The sequence below is a fragment of the Lemur catta genome, chromosome 13, assembly GCF_020740605.2.
Source record: "Lemur catta isolate mLemCat1 chromosome 13, mLemCat1.pri, whole genome shotgun sequence".
Lineage (NCBI taxonomy): Eukaryota > Metazoa > Chordata > Mammalia > Primates > Lemuridae > Lemur > Lemur catta.
This window is the reverse complement of record NC_059140.1, coordinates 61,296,672-61,312,013: the sequence shown is the minus strand read 5'-3', so window position 1 is coordinate 61,312,013 and position 15,342 is coordinate 61,296,672. Positions and strand designations below refer to the sequence as shown.

The 15,342-nt window shown below is 39.2% G+C and overlaps 1 protein-coding gene across 5 annotated transcripts in view; it reads left to right on the top strand.

Annotated features, from left to right (window-relative positions):
- TSC22D1 (TSC22 domain family member 1) overlaps positions 1–14,214 on the top strand; it is a 113,796-nt gene extending 99,582 nt beyond the window's left edge. For 3 of the 5 annotated variants that reach the window (XM_045567234.1, XM_045567238.1, XM_045567241.1), the window contains 2 exons: positions 11,659–11,710; positions 12,854–14,214. In XM_045567234.1, coding sequence (XP_045423190.1) covers positions 11,659–11,710; positions 12,854–13,111 — 310 coding nt within the window. In that variant the 3' untranslated portion in view covers positions 13,112–14,214. Of the gene's footprint in view, positions 1–10,402; positions 10,593–10,836; positions 11,262–11,658; positions 11,711–12,853 lie in introns of those variants that run through there. The other 2 variants (XM_045567242.1, XM_045567240.1) reach the window with 2 other exon arrangements.
- Positions 14,215–15,342: the final 1,128 nt, after the last annotated feature.

Genomic DNA, 15,342 nt, shown 5'->3' with positions numbered 1-15,342 from the left:
TTCAATTTTTAATATTCATTGCTAATATATAGAAATATAATTGATTTTATACATTGAACTTATATCTTGTGACCTTGAGAAACTTGCTTGTTGCTAGTTTTAGTAGTTTATTTGTGGATTTGGGGGGATTTTCTACATATGCAATCATGTTATCTGTGAATAGGGATTGTTTTATTTTTTTCTTTCTCATCTGGATACCTTTTATTTCTTTTCTTGCCTTGTTGCCTGGCTTTTACCTTCAGTATAAATAGGAATGCTGAGAGTGGACATTCTTGCCTTGTTTCCAGTCTTAGGGGGAAAGCATTCATGCTTTTTACCATTAAGAATGATATCCACCAAATGTTTTTTGTAAGTGCCCTTTATCAGATTGAGGAAGTCCCCTTCATTTCCTATTTTGCTGAAAGTTTTCATCCTAAATGGATGATGAATTTTGTCAAATACTTTTCTGCATTTAATGAGACGATCTTGTAAGGTTTCTTCCTTAGGCAGTTGATAGGGTAAATTACATCGATTTTTCAAATGTTTACCTTGCATTCCTAGGATAAATACCACTGGTCATAATGTATTACCTTTTTATATATATTTGGATTTGATTTGCTAAATTTTTTTTTTTTTTTTTTTTGAGACAGAGTCTTACTCTGTTCCCCGGGCTAGAGTGCCGTGGTGTCAGCCTCGCTTACAGCAACCTCAAACTCCTGGGCTCATGTGCTCCTCCTGCCTCACCCTCCTGAGTAGCTGGGACTACAGGTTCATGCCACCACACCTTGCCAATTTTTCTATTTTTTGTAGAGATGGGGTCTTGCTATGTTGCTCAGGCTGGTCTTCAACTCATGGCCTCAAGTAATCCTCCCAACTCAGCCTCCCCAAAATGTTAGGATTACAGACATGAGTCACTGTGCCCAGTGATTGCTTCCTTAAATGGTTAGTAGAATTCAGCAGTGAAACCATTGGGCCTGAAGTTTTCATTACAGGAAGATTTTAAACTACAAATTCAATTTTGTAAATAGATACAGATATGTGATTCTTCAAATTATCTATTTCTTTTTATGTGAGTTTTGGTAGTTTGTGTCTTTTTGAAAATTTACCCATTTCATCTAAATTGGTAAATTTATTGAAATAAATTTTGATGTGTCCTGGGTTATTTAGATGTGTTATTTGTAAGTATTTGGAGATTTTCTGGATAATCTTATGTTATTGATCTCTTTCTGGTTTTTAAATTTTATTTTATTTACTTATTTATTTCAAAATAGTAAGGGAGTGCAAATGTTTTTGGTTACATGGATCACTTTTGCAATGCTTGAGTCAGGGCTGTAAATGTGCCCATCACCTAGATAGTGTTCACTGTACCTGTTAGGTAGGTTTTTGCCTATCCCCTCCTCCACCATCCCCTTTGCTTGATTTCTACTGAATTTTGCTTCCCTCTGTGCATGTGTGCTCATTGATTAGTTCCAATTTAATAGTGAGTACACGTGGTATTTGTTTTTCCATTCTTTAGAGTGATGGTCTCCAGTTTCATCCAAATTGTTGCAAAAGACATTAATTCATCCTTTTCTATGGCTGAGTAGTACTCCATGGTGTACATATACCACATTTTGTTAATCTACTCATGAATTGATGGGCACTTGGGTTGACTCCACATCCTTGCGATTGTGAATTGTGCTGCAATAAACATTTGAGTGAAGGTGTCTTTTTGATAAAATAACTTCTTTTCCTTTGGGTAGATGCTCAGTAGTGGAATTGCTGGATCTAATTGTAGGTCTACTTTTAGTTCTTTGAGGAATCTGCATGCTGTTTTCCATAAAGGTTGTACTAATTTATAGTTTCACCAACAGCATGTAAGTGTTCCTTTTTCTCTTCATCCACACCAGCATCTATTGTTTTTGGACTTTTTAATAAAAGCCATTCTAACGGGGTAAGGTGATATCTCATTATGGTTTTGATTTACATGTCCCTGATAATTAGTGATGTTGAGCATTTTTCCCTATGTTTATTGGCAATTTTTCTACCTTCTTTTGAAAAGCTTCTGTTCATGTCATTTCCCCACTTTTTGATGGGGTTGTTTATTTTTTACTTGCTGATTTCTTTGAGTTCTTTGTAGATTCTGGTTATTAGCCATTTATTGGATGTATAATTTGTGAATATTTTCTCCCATTCTGTAGGTTGTCTATTTGCTCTGTTGATCATTTCCTTAGCTGTGTGGAAGCTTTTTTAATTCAATCAAGCCCTATTTATTTATTTATTTTCTCATATAGTGAGGTATGTTGCAAACCCGTTCATTTTTGTTGTTGCTGAAGTTACCAGTGGGGTCTTAGTCATAAATTCTTTGCCTAGGTTGATCTCTAGAAGAGTTTTCATACCTTACATTTAAGTCTTTTATCCATCTTGAATTTATTTATCTGAGTGGTGAGAGATATGGATCCTGTTTCATTCTTCTGCATGTGGCTATCCAGTTTTCCCAGCATCATTTATTGAGTCAGGATTCTTTCCCCCTGCTTTGTCAAAGATCATGTGGCTATGTGAGGATGGTTTTATTTTTGGGTTCTCAGTTCTGTTCCATTGGTCTATGTGTCTGTTCTTGTGCCAGTACCATGCTGTTTTGGTTACTATAGCCTTGTAGTATAGTTGGAAGTCTGGTAATGTGATTCCTCCAGATTTGTACCTTTTGCTTAAGATTGTTTTGGCTGTTTGGGCTTTTTTTGATTACAGATGAAGTGCAGAATTATTTTTTCTAGATCTGTGAAATATGACATTGGTATTTTCATGGCGATTGCACTGAATCTGTAAATCACTTTGAGTAGTGTGGACATTTTAACAATGTTGACTCCATCAATCCATGGGCATGATATGTTTTTCTATTTTTTTGTGTCATCTGTGATTTCTTTCTTCAGTGTTTCATAGTTCTTTTTGTAGAGATCTTTTACCTCGTTGGTTAAATATATCCCTAGGTATTTTATTTTCTTTGTAGCTATTGTGAATGGTATTGAGTCTCTTATTTGACTGTCAGCTTGCTTCTTTTACCTGGATGTGTAAATCTCTAGCAACACCAGGGAAATTTTCTTCAATTATTCCCTCAAATAGGGTTTCTGGCCCTTGTGTGTTTTCTTCTTCACCCTCAGGGATGCCTGCAATTCTTTTATTTGGCCATTTTACATAGTCCCATATTTCTTGTAGGCATTGTTCGTTCCTCTTAATTCTTTGTTTTTTATTTTTGCCTGACTGAGTTAATTCCAAAGAGTTGTCTTCAAGCTCTGAAATTCTTTCCTGTGCTTGGTGTAGTCTGTTTGTAAAGCTTTCCACTGTGTTGTGTATTTTCTTAAATGAATTTTTCATTTCCAGAAGTTCTATTTGGTTTTTTTTTTTTTTTAAATATCTCTTAAGTAAATATTTTATTCATTTCCTGAATTTTTTTTCTGGTTTCCTTGAGTTGGTTTTCCATTTTCTCTTGGATTTCATTGAGCTTCCTTACAATGCATATTTGGAATTCTTTATCTGTCATTTCAGTATTTTCATTTTGGTTGGGATCCATTGCTGGAGAGCTGGTATGCCACTTTGGGGATGTCCTTTCACTCTAATTTTTCATACTTGCAGAGTTCTTACACTGATTCCTTCTCATCTGGAACAGCCTTTGCTTTGTGTTTTGGGATTTTCTTTTGTTTAGATGGGGCTTCCCCCCATGCTCCCACACACCCCCCCACCGGCCCCCTGCCATTCATAAGGGTGTGTCTGTAGCATATGTTGGGTAAGAACCTTTGGCTTTACTTGTGGGTGCTTTGATGGGGTCTAGGTTCTGGATGGATGCCTTAATTATAGATAACCTTAGTGTGGTGGTTTTCTCAGTTGCTGGTTGTTTGTAGACTGTAGAAGTGGTGAGCTATGTGTATGGGCAGATTCCCTGTCTCTTGTTGGTGAGGGAGAATGGAGATTTTTGAAATTTTCTTTCCCCAGCCCTATGGTCCACACTATTGATCTCTAGTTTAATTCCATCGTGGTCAGAGAACATACTTTGTAGATTTGAATCCTTTTAAATATTAATATATTGCAAGTTGTTTTATGGCTCAAAATATGGTCTGTCTTGGTAAAAGTTCCATGTGTGCTTGAAAAGAATGTGTATAATCTGCTATTGTTGGATAGAATGTTCTACAAAAATCAATTAGGTCAAGTGGTTGGCAGTGTTATTCAAATGTTCAGTATCCTTATTTTGTTTACTTGTTCATTGACTTATTTAGAGAGGGTTGATGAAATCTTCAGCTATAGTTGTGGATTTTTTTATTTCTCCTTGCAATTCTATCAATTTTTGCTGTATATATTTTCAAAGTTCTATTAGCACACATAAATGTTTAGCATTTTTATGAACTATTGATAAATTGACCCTTTATCTTTATGAAATGACCTTTATTCCTGGCAATATTTTTTACACTGCAGTCTACTTTGAGTAATATAGCTATTTCAGCTTTCTTTTGATTACTGTTAACATAGCATATATTCCTCCATACTCTTATTCTACCTATTTGTGCCTTTAAATTTAAAGTATATTTCTTACAGGCAGCATATAGAGTTGTGTCTTGCTTTTTCATCCAATCTGGCAGTCTTTACTTTTTAATTGAGATGCTTAATTGAGACCATGTATGTTTAATGTGATTATTGATATAGTTTGTTTAAATTTACTATCTTGCTATTTGCTTTTTATTCTGTTCTTTATTCCCCTTTTCTTCTTATTCCGCCTTCTTTTCTATTGTACATTTTCTTATGAGTCCGTTTTATACTCCTATTTTAGCTTGTTAGCTGTGGAGTTTGTAGTACACATCTTTAACATATCACAGTCTGCTCAGCAGTGCACTTCCCTTCACCCTCTTGGCCTTTTCCTATTTTTGTCATACACTTAACATATTGTCTGTCCTCTACTTCCATACATTGTTACTATTTTTGCTTTAAACAGTTATCTTTTCAAAGAGATTTAAATAGTAAAAGGAGAAAAGTTTTTGTATTTAACCATGTTGTCGTTTCTGGTGCTCTTCATTCTTTTGCATAGATCTAGCTTTTTCATCTGGTATCATTTTCCTTCTGCCCAAAGGACTGACTTTAAAATTTTTTATAGTACAAGTCTGCCAGTGATGAATCCTGCCAGCTTTTCTATGTCTGAAAAAGTCTTAATTTCATCTTAAATTTTTGAAAGGTGGTTTTACTGGGCATAGAATTGTTGAACTGTAAATTTGTTTTTTTATTTCAGAACTTTAAAGATGTTGCTGTGCTATCTTCTGTCTAGCATTGTTTCCAACGAGAAGCCTGCTATCATTCTTACCTTTGTTGTTCTGTCTGTACATAATAACCTAGCTCTTTTCTCTGACTGCTTCTAAGATTTTATTTTAAGCAATTTGATTATAACATCCTTATAGATTTCTTCCCAGTTCTCTTACTTGGGCTTTGTTCAGCTTCTTGGATCTGTGGTTCGTTTTTAATAAAACTTAGGGGGAAATTGCCATTATTTCTTAAAATATTTTTTCTCTCTCCTTCCCTCTTCTTTAGGGGCTTCATATATATGTAATTGCTTGAAATTGTCCCACATATCCTTGATGCTTTGTTCTTTTTTTCCCATTTTTTTCTCTGTGTTTTATTTTAGGTAGTTTCTATTGCTAATATATCACTAATACTTCTTCTGCCCAGTTTATACTGCTGTTAATCCCATCCAGTATATTTTTCTTCTCAAACATTGTATTTTTTTAATCTTGATAAATTTAATTTGGGTTTTCTTTATGCTTTTCATACCTGTCCTTAATATGCTAATGTTTTCCTCCACCTTCTTGCACAAATAGAATATAGTTGTAATAACTGTTTTAATGTTCTTGTTTACAAATATTATCATCTTTCTCATATCTGGGTCATTTTGATTGATTGATATTTCTCATGAGTCATATTTCCATGCTTGTTTGTATGCCTGATACTTTTTATTGGATGCCAGACATTGTGAATTATAGGATGCTAAGAGACTTTATTTTATTAAATATGGTTGAGCTTTGTTTGGGGACAAAATTAAGTTACTTGGAAACAGTTTGATCCTTTTAAGGATTCCTGTTAAACTTTATGTAGGACCAAAACACCCCCAATCTAGGACTAATTTCCCCCCATTATTTAGGCAGAGTCCTTCTCAGTAACTGGGTGTCCCATGTTTACAAGGTTTTTTCACTCAAGCTAGTTGGTGATAACACCAACTCTTCCCCCCCACCTGTGATTTCTGAAAATCATTCTGCCTACTGCTTTGAGGTGGTTCTTTCCCCAGCCTGGGGTAGCTTCCTGGTACGTATGTGATAAGTACTAGCTGAAGCCTGGGAGTGGGAGGCACTGCTGCATATCCTTCTGCGTACCCCTCTCTTTCACTTTAAAGTGTTTTTTTAATCAAAGCAGTACATGCACATAACTAAAGATCAAACAGAGTGAATAGGAAAAAAAATTAGCTGTTCCTTTTTTTCACTCAGGGCAGTCTATACCTCAGAGGCAGCCACTTTTAGGTTTTTTCTCATATTTACCTCCACATTTCTATGTAATGTATTTACACTTACGTTACTTCCTGCTTTTTTAATTTTAGATATTATATAATCGAGTTGCAGTAGATTAGGATTTAGCATTTTTAAACCATTCCTAACATATAGTTTTTCTTTTTACCACCTTCTCCGTAAAGTTAACTTTTTAATGTTACATCAATTAAAAAAATTAATGATATAAATTTTATTTATGAGCATTCCATGTTTCTTTCTTGCTTTGTTTTCCATAAAACTGCCTTTGAACTTATCTAATTGTTCCATTAGATCTGTCATATACCTGTTCTCAGATGTCTTAGATAACCTGTGTGTTGATTAGCACCGAAGCTTTCCTGCCTGGAGTTCTCTGTCTTCCTCCACCATTGCGGACCAGGTACAGACCAGCTGCCGCTTAGGCTTGCCTGGCAGCTGTCACCCTGAAATTCCCTTCACCGCCCAGCCTGTCAGTTCCCTTCCTTCCCTCCAGTGCCGGAGTCCCTCATTCCTACTTACCCTGCCTTCCTTTTTCTTGATTTGTGCCTCCATTTTTGTGTTTGAAATATTTAAAAACGTTTTTATTCTACCTTTACACTCGGTGATTTGGCCAAGTGAAGAATCTAGGTAAAAAACCTTTTTTTTCTCAGATTTTTAAAGACATTTTTTCTGTTGTTTTCTGGCAGCCAGTGAAACCATTCCAATGCTAGCTCCTGTGTTTGTACCTTGTTTGTTCCATTTGGAAGCTTTTAGGATTTTCTCTCTTTCCCTAGTGATTTGAAGTTTCATGATGAAGTGCTTTGGTGTACAGCTTTTTTCATTTATTGTGGTGGGCATTTGGTCATCTCATTTAATTTGGAGACTTGTGCCCTTCAGTTCTGGAAAAATTCTTATTTCTTTGATAATTCCTTTCTCACTGTCTTCTATTTTTGTTTTGATGTTGGACCTCCTAGATTCATCCTGTAAGTTTCTTTTATATCACAATTCCATTTCTTTCTTTTATTTTACTTTTTGGAATGTTCTCAACTTTATCTTCCAACCTTTCCATGGAAATCAAGGAAATTTAAAATATAGTTGAATTTAAACAGCTTTTTCTTCTTTAAATTTCTTTGGCATTACTTATTGTTCTAACAGTGTGTGGGACTCAACACTAAAAGATGATTTGTTATTTATCTGCAATTTAAATTTAACTGGGAGTCTTGCAGTTTTATTTGCTCAAACCTGGTCACCCTACTCCCAGTGCCTAGTGAGAGTAAACTAGAAAAGTAGAGGTGACATGGCAGTCCATAGACAACAGTGATTTGGTCAGGAACAGGGTAATAATATTCCTTAGCTTCCTTGTTGGCAATTGCTTTCCATTGGCCAGGAGTTTGGACACAGGGAGAAAGAGGTTATTTTCTTTGAGTGCTGGATCCCCAACTATGCCTATGTAGGTCAAATCAGATCAAGTTTGCAAGAAAAGCACATGTTATGGAATCAGAAATACACAGGCCCTGCCCCACTCCTCTTCTCCTGTCCTAGCATGCTCACTCCCAATATGCAGAGGTGGTTGAATTAGAATCCAAGTACAAAGACTCTTAGGCAGACAACAGAAAATACCCGAATCTCAAATGCCCTCGTTGTTTCCTGTGCATCAGAGTCCTCAGGAGGGTGAGACCTCCTGATCTTTGCTCAGTGCCTGAAGCTGGCTTCTATGGTCTATGCCTTTAGGCATCGCTTGTGGAGTCATTCTGGTGTTTAACCTGTACTATCAGCAAGTCTGGTGAGCTCTGACTAGGCACCAGACTCAGATAGTTTGCCTTCCAAATAGAAGAACCTTTGAATTTAATTCTAGACATTTGTGCTTCAGACATACCTGATCCAAGGGTTTTCCTGCATGGAGCTTTCCTCCATTTCCTTACCACCTTTTTCAAATTGTATTTTTTCAGTTTTTATACAAAAATCTAGTTTTAAAGGAATCTAGCACATTTGTGCTATAGATATGAAAAGACTAGATTTTTGATAATTTTTTTAGTTGCATATCCTTTGGCCCAGCAAATTCTCCGGAAGTATGCACACATGTTCAAGGAAGTATGTATAAGGATGTTTCTTGCAATTTTATTTAAAATATCAAGGTATTAGAACCATAATGTCCTTCAATTGGAAAATGGGTTAAATACATGCTTATATTTGCTTCCGTCGCTTAATACAATGGACGATCAGTTGAAATGACTGAAATAAAAACCTAACCAGCTTATATCTTTTATGTTGAAGAACTGCATGAATACATAAAACTCAGCTAATTCAGTAATTTTTTTAACTCCAGCTGGTAATTTTAAATTCATTTTTTGTATGACCTTAGAGTTTGTTTTTTAAGCTCTTTTTATAGCATAAGTGGTGCTTTCTTTAATACCTTTTTTCTATGAAGTTGACATTCAGTTAAAATACCTAAATGGACTTTATCACACAGATAGCTTTAGTCATAACTTTAACTTTCAAAATACAGAAACTATCATGTAGTAAATAATAATTCTGTTTAGCATTCATAGACATGGGGACCTACAGGCCTGTTGCCCAAATTAGTATGACTTTTTAGCTTCCACTTACTGTTTTCTTTTATTGAAAATGGGTACCTTTTTCAAAAAATTGTATCCTGTAAGATACTATATTTAATTTTTATAAATCCTTAAAATTTGGAGAATAATATGAACTTTTCAATAAAAAGGAATCTCATTGCTTTATAGCTAGTCACACTTTGGTTTTTAACCCAAAAGAGAATTACCCTCTTAATCATCTATAGCCCTAACCAAAATTCCTTCCTAATCACTTTGGACAGATTCTAAAACCAAATGCCCTCCTGCCTCCATTGGGTCAACTTAGACTGTCTAAAAGGGCTCAGATAGCAATTTTAGGAAAGGATGCTGCTTGCGAGAAAATGTTTGGAAAAGAAGACTGTGTATCTATGTGTTTGTGCGTGTTTGTGTGTATAACATAGACATATGTTCTATGGTCAAATTTTATGTTGGAATTATGTGTGATGACACAATTTATCTATGCATTAGAGACGTCTTCCTAAGAACTTTGCAGATTTTTTTGTTTGTTTTTATAGTATCATGCCATTAGAGGGCAGTATTGCAGAGGTTAAGTTTTCCTTCTCAAATGTATTGAATTGCAAACTGCTTATGTTGCATAATAATTAAGCAAACTTAAGGCCTTAGATTTATAGTACATTAAACTGTAACATTAATTAATGCATCCTTGCAAATATTTTAAATTAATAGGGGCAATTTTGTAAGGGATTAAGCTATTTTACACCCAGATCTCTTGATTTCGGTGTAAAGAAGGGAATTATTTGGTCAGTCTGGCCAGATTTCGGTGTAGAGGGAATTATTTGGTCAATGTGGCCATAAGGATGAAATAGAGGTGAGTATGCAGCATCTATTAGCTACTTAACTATTTTTAACCACCATCAAATTCCCCTTTTTACTGGTTCTGGACACTCAAATGGGCAGAGACTAACTTCAAGGAGTTGTGTGCTTTAAATATATACTTTACAATATTTCAGTGCCTCTGCTCTAAGAAGGCTCATAGGATTTAGTCTTAGAGGAACTGAGACTTCCAAAAATTTGCCTTAGAGGCTTACTAAACATAGGTCTATGTAGGATTCAACCTGTGGACTGACTTTTCTAGCTGTAAATGGAAGAAAGCATATCTAGGAATATTTTGGGAATAGCCACTGGAATCCAGTAGGTTCCTTATTGACTCAATTTTTATATGCCTAGCAAAGAATATGTAATGTTTTTTGTTTTGTTTCTACAAGTAATTGATAAATTCATGGAGAAGTAGTATCTCTCAAAAAGCAAATGTGATTTTCCCTCTAAAATAAAGTATTATTTGCACTGTGGTCATTATCCTTAAAAATAAAACCCTCCCATTACCACTGCCTGTAAGAAGTAGATAACTGAAATTGAGACACTCGAGCTCCTCCAAGTCTTACAGCGGTGGGACTGGGCATGCTCAGACAGTTCTGGTTGCAAATAGGAAGCTTTCGCCGTTCAGCAGCCGCGGGGACTGGCAGCTCGGGGACGGGGTCAGACTCCCTTAAACGTAAGCCTGTGCTGGGGGCCCCGATCGTATTTTTCAGGGACCCTCCACGTTTTCTGCTGGTGCAGCGGTCCAGCCTCCCGAGGCTGCGGTGGAAGCCCCAGTGGCCCCAAACCCCAGTTTCTCTGAGCGCGGCCTGGGCCAGCCCACCCGAAGAGGGGGATCTGAAGACTGGGGCCCGGTCGGGGAGGAAGGCGGGGAATCGGGAGGAGGACGGGGGAGAAGGGACGGGAGAAGGGGGCGGCTCCAGTGGCGTGCTGGCCAATCGGCGCTGCTCTTCCCTGCATATATTTTGCACTAAGACCGGGAGACCGGGACTAGAGCCGAGTGGAGCCGGGCGGCCGATCTGGAAGGCTTCTCCGCGCGGCACTGGGATCTGCATCTTCCTGGGATCGCCAAGCCCCAGAAGCCGGGTTTCTTTAAATTAGGGCTACTGTTTTCTGTTTCTCCCTGGGCTGCGGAAAGCTAGAAGATTTTTATCTAGCTCAAACAAGGCTGCTGGTGGTCCCTCTCTTTTTCCGTGAGGGTGTTTTTTGGCTGCAATTGCATGAAATCCCAATGGTGTAGACCAGTGGCGATGGATCTAGGAGTTTACCAACTGAGACATTTTTCAATTTCTTTCTTGTCATCCTTGCTGGGTACTGAAAACGCTTCTGTGAGACTTGACAATAGGTAAATGTCGGCTGGGATAGTTTCTTTAAATTTACTCGTGAGATAGTTGTAATAATGCAGGTGAAAGATAGCCAGGCGAATTCCTTTGTCCATTGCTGAGAGATCGTGGTGACATGGATGTTGCTTTTTGAAATGTTCAGAATAGGCTTATTTTTGCAGGTCTGGCCAGAGAACAGGCTTTCCCCACATTATGTAATTTAGCCCTTTGTGGCTCACTGAAATAGGGAAATGCCTGGATATTCGTTAGGAAGAGAGTGGCTGGTGGGTGATACGTTACATTAAAAGAATATTCAAAATGTGATGCTAGTAACATCACAAAATTGGGCGATCCTTTTTTACCTTGGACATTTAAGATAAATTCCATTATATCGTTAACCTTTTTTCCCCTCTTTTTCAGCTCCTCTGGTGCAAGTGTGGTAGCTATTGACAACAAAATCGAGCAAGCTATGGTATGTACTGATTAAAAGTCATTTGTACTAAATGTGGGCACAGCACAAAAAACGAGGAGTCTTGTGGAACCAGTCCATCCCTGATTACAGATGATGATTGCTTTGGATACGTTTAGAAATGCCGGCGCTGTCTGCACGCTGCCAGCATGAAGCCTCCTACCTCGGCAGGCAGGGAGGGAGAAGGGCCCTGAGGGTATTAAATGTTCTCTTTTCCGGGACCTATTTCCCTTAACGTCGGGATTTTCTTCACGGTGTCCCTTTTTCTAGGGATTTGCTAGGGAAGCGCTGGCCCAGCGGCTCCTTGGGTTGGTCGTGGGCACATCTTTAGCGACGTGGCTTCACTAGGAATCCTAAGATTTTACTAGGGAGCCGAGTGGGGGAAGGGCCCTAGAAGTGGGGATCTTGGGGAAGGGCCTTCTAGATGGTGCACAAACGGATCCCCGGTGGAGCAGGCTACTGCACAATGAAGAAGAATTGGAGAAAAGTTTTGTTTTCTCAGCCTGCGCCTGGATTTCTCCTATTTTTTATTTCCGCCTTGGCTGTTCTTTGTTATTGGAGCAGCGCCTGTGGCTCTTCTCACGGGATTCTCTGCCCACTGTTGCTAGGCAAACTCCGAACCTTTAATTCGGAGCTATAAATAGCTCGCACTCCCATTGGTTGCGACGGCAGCCCAGGTTTCTGTGATGTCAGCTTAATCAGGAAAAGGAGGGGGGCGGGTGGAGGGAAGAATATGCGGCAACATGCTCTGTAGGAACTGGCTGCAGCCGGTGCTGAGGGAGGCGGCTCCGGGCGGGCGGAGGGAGGGATGGGGGCGGAGAAGCCGGCGCTGCGGGCCCGGGGCTCGGTCGGGAACCCGGCGCCCCGGCCGGAGAGCCACAGGGCATTTCGCCCTCTCGAGTAGAAAACCTGACTGTATGCCAGTGTCTGCAGAGAAGGCAGACTTTTAAAAAGCTTGATCACTTAAGCATTAAACTTAAGTATTGTGCAGTTGTGGTTGTATTCAGATTTCCCAAGTGTCCTCTACTAACTTTAAAGGCAGGATGTGTAAATAGGGGAAGCCATGCAAAATAATGCCTTAGAAACCCAGAGTCCAGTAAATAGTAAGTTAAACCCATTTTTTTATTTCCTTTTTTTTTTCCCCAGGATCTGGTGAAAAGCCATTTGATGTATGCCGTTAGAGAGGAAGTGGAGGTCCTGAAAGAGCAAATCAAAGAACTAATAGAGAAAAATTCCCAGCTGGAGCAGGAAAACAATCTGCTGAAGACACTGGCCAGTCCTGAGCAGCTCGCCCAGTTTCAGGCCCAGCTGCAGACTGGTTCCCCGCCTGCCACCACGCAGCCACAGGGGACCACACAGCCCCCCGCCCAGCCGGCGTCCCAGGGCTCGGGACCCACCGCGTAGCCGCCTGTGCCCCCGCAGAACTGGCTGCTGCGTGTGAACTGGACAGACCCGAGAAGATGTTCTAGGGAGGATCCGCCTCCACAGTCACCCATTTCATTGCTCGCTGCGAAGAGACGTGAGACTGACACATGCCATTATCTCTTTTTTCCAGTATTAAACACTCATATGCTTTTGGCTTGAAGAAATTTCTTAGTTGGGTGAATTAAAGGTTAATCAGAGAATTAGTATGGATGTACTGGGACCTGATGCAGCTTGGCAGATAACTGAGAAATGGTTTAATTCATGCTGAGGAGCTGTGTGCCTTTCCATCCCTTCCCGCTCCCCACCCCCTCTTCCCAGCGTCCTCTCCTGCTCGCAGGTAGTGTGCTCCCTCCCGGGGTCAGGAAGCTGGAGCTCCTCGCTGGACTTTCCTCCCCTCCCCCATGAGGACCTTGACAGGGAGGTAAAAGTAAAGACTTAACCGAGGGGGAGCAGAGTTCATTGTACCAATTGACGACTGTCACCAAAATCCATAAAAACAATAGTACTGTGCCTGTACTGAAACAGTGGATGACACAAAACTATGAGAGTGACAAAGCGCTGACAGGTAGCTGGGACCTAGGCTATCTGACCATGAAGGTTGTTTTGCTTATTGTATATTTGTGTATGTAGTGTAACTATTTTGTACAATAGAGGACTGTAACTACTATTTAGGTTGTACAGATTGAAATTTAGATGTTTCATTGGCTGTCTGAAGAGGTGTGGGCTGTCTTTTCTATACCAATCTACATAAAAACTGCTACACGACAAAAACCACACCTAGAGAAATCGTAAGAATTTGGCACAGTTACTCACATTGTGTAATCCGACATCTTCTAGCTGCTGAATATCCTGAAGTAAATCCCTGTTTACTGAAGTCTTTCGATTGAGCTGGTTGAATACTTTGAAAAATGATCAGTTCTAGCTAATGAAATGGATTTTCCCAGTAGGGGTTTCTGCATATTACCTGTATAGTAGTTATATGCATATGTTTCCGTGCATGTTCTCTACACAGTTGTAAGGTGTCACTGTATTTAACCGTTGCACTTGTCAACTTTCAATAAAGCATATAAAATGTTGATAAACAGGTGTTTCCATATTACAGCGTTAACGTAATTGCAGTCATTTCCACAACTATTTCCAGGCAAAGCTGACAATTTGGCTAGTGAAATCCTGAAGGGGAGTGAAAGGGTTGGACAAAGTAGAGGCGCCAGTGGTCTGACTACAGATGTAAAGGTGACATTGCACTGCCCAGCTAATAAGGGAAGAGACAGTGGGGGAGTCACGCTCAGTTCTAACTCCTGTGTGACGCGGACAAGTCACTTCACCCGTCTGAGCTGATGTGAGGGATTAAAAGAGAAAATCTCTTAAATTCCCCTGTGGCTTTAGAATTTTAGGAATCCATAAAAATCTTAATTTTTCAATGTTTACTTAATTGAGAGGGGAATAGCTATATTCTGTGTATAATCCTAACAAGCAGCTATAGGATCAAAAGATGGAAGTTGGAGAAGCTGATTTCCACTTTGAGAACCAACCCTATCACCCTGGGTTTAGATGACTTCTAGTGTGGGATGAGATTCTAGCTCCTGAAACAATAATCTGTTTTGTCCAAGCAAAAGACTAAATTTGAGGTGGGACCAGATGAGGAAGGGAGTCTTCCCAGTTGATTCTGTCAAAACTATGATGGAATCCTAAATTGACACCTGAGGAATGAGGCTGGGGGGTCCCACTCTGCAGTATGTCAGTGAGCAAGTAAACAGGGTGGATTTGTCACCCCTATAGCCTGCCCCAGGACCTCAGCAACAGCCCCTGCCCAGTGGGAATCAGTAGTCCCAAGCTCTACGGCTTATCTAAGTCCTTGCATGACTAAGGACTTAATTTTCTGAATCCTTCTCTCTGATTTAGAGCTGGTGGGAGAGTGATCGGTGAATGGGACATCAGAGGTCCCTGAAAAGAATTGGTGGTGGTGTGCATATGTTACAAAGCAGTGACACGGGCTTCCTATTAAAGCAATGAACTGCTGACCGCCATAAGCTGACAGCAGTTACCATGAAGATATTTTGGGAAATTGGGAGAGGACTTGAAAAAAACTTTTATCATATTAGGTTTGAAGGTTATGTAACTTTGAAATAAAGGGATAATTATGCAGTAATTACATTTCCTTTAAAAAGAAAACTATAGCTAGTAGAAATCCCTAGCCATTTCATTTTTTA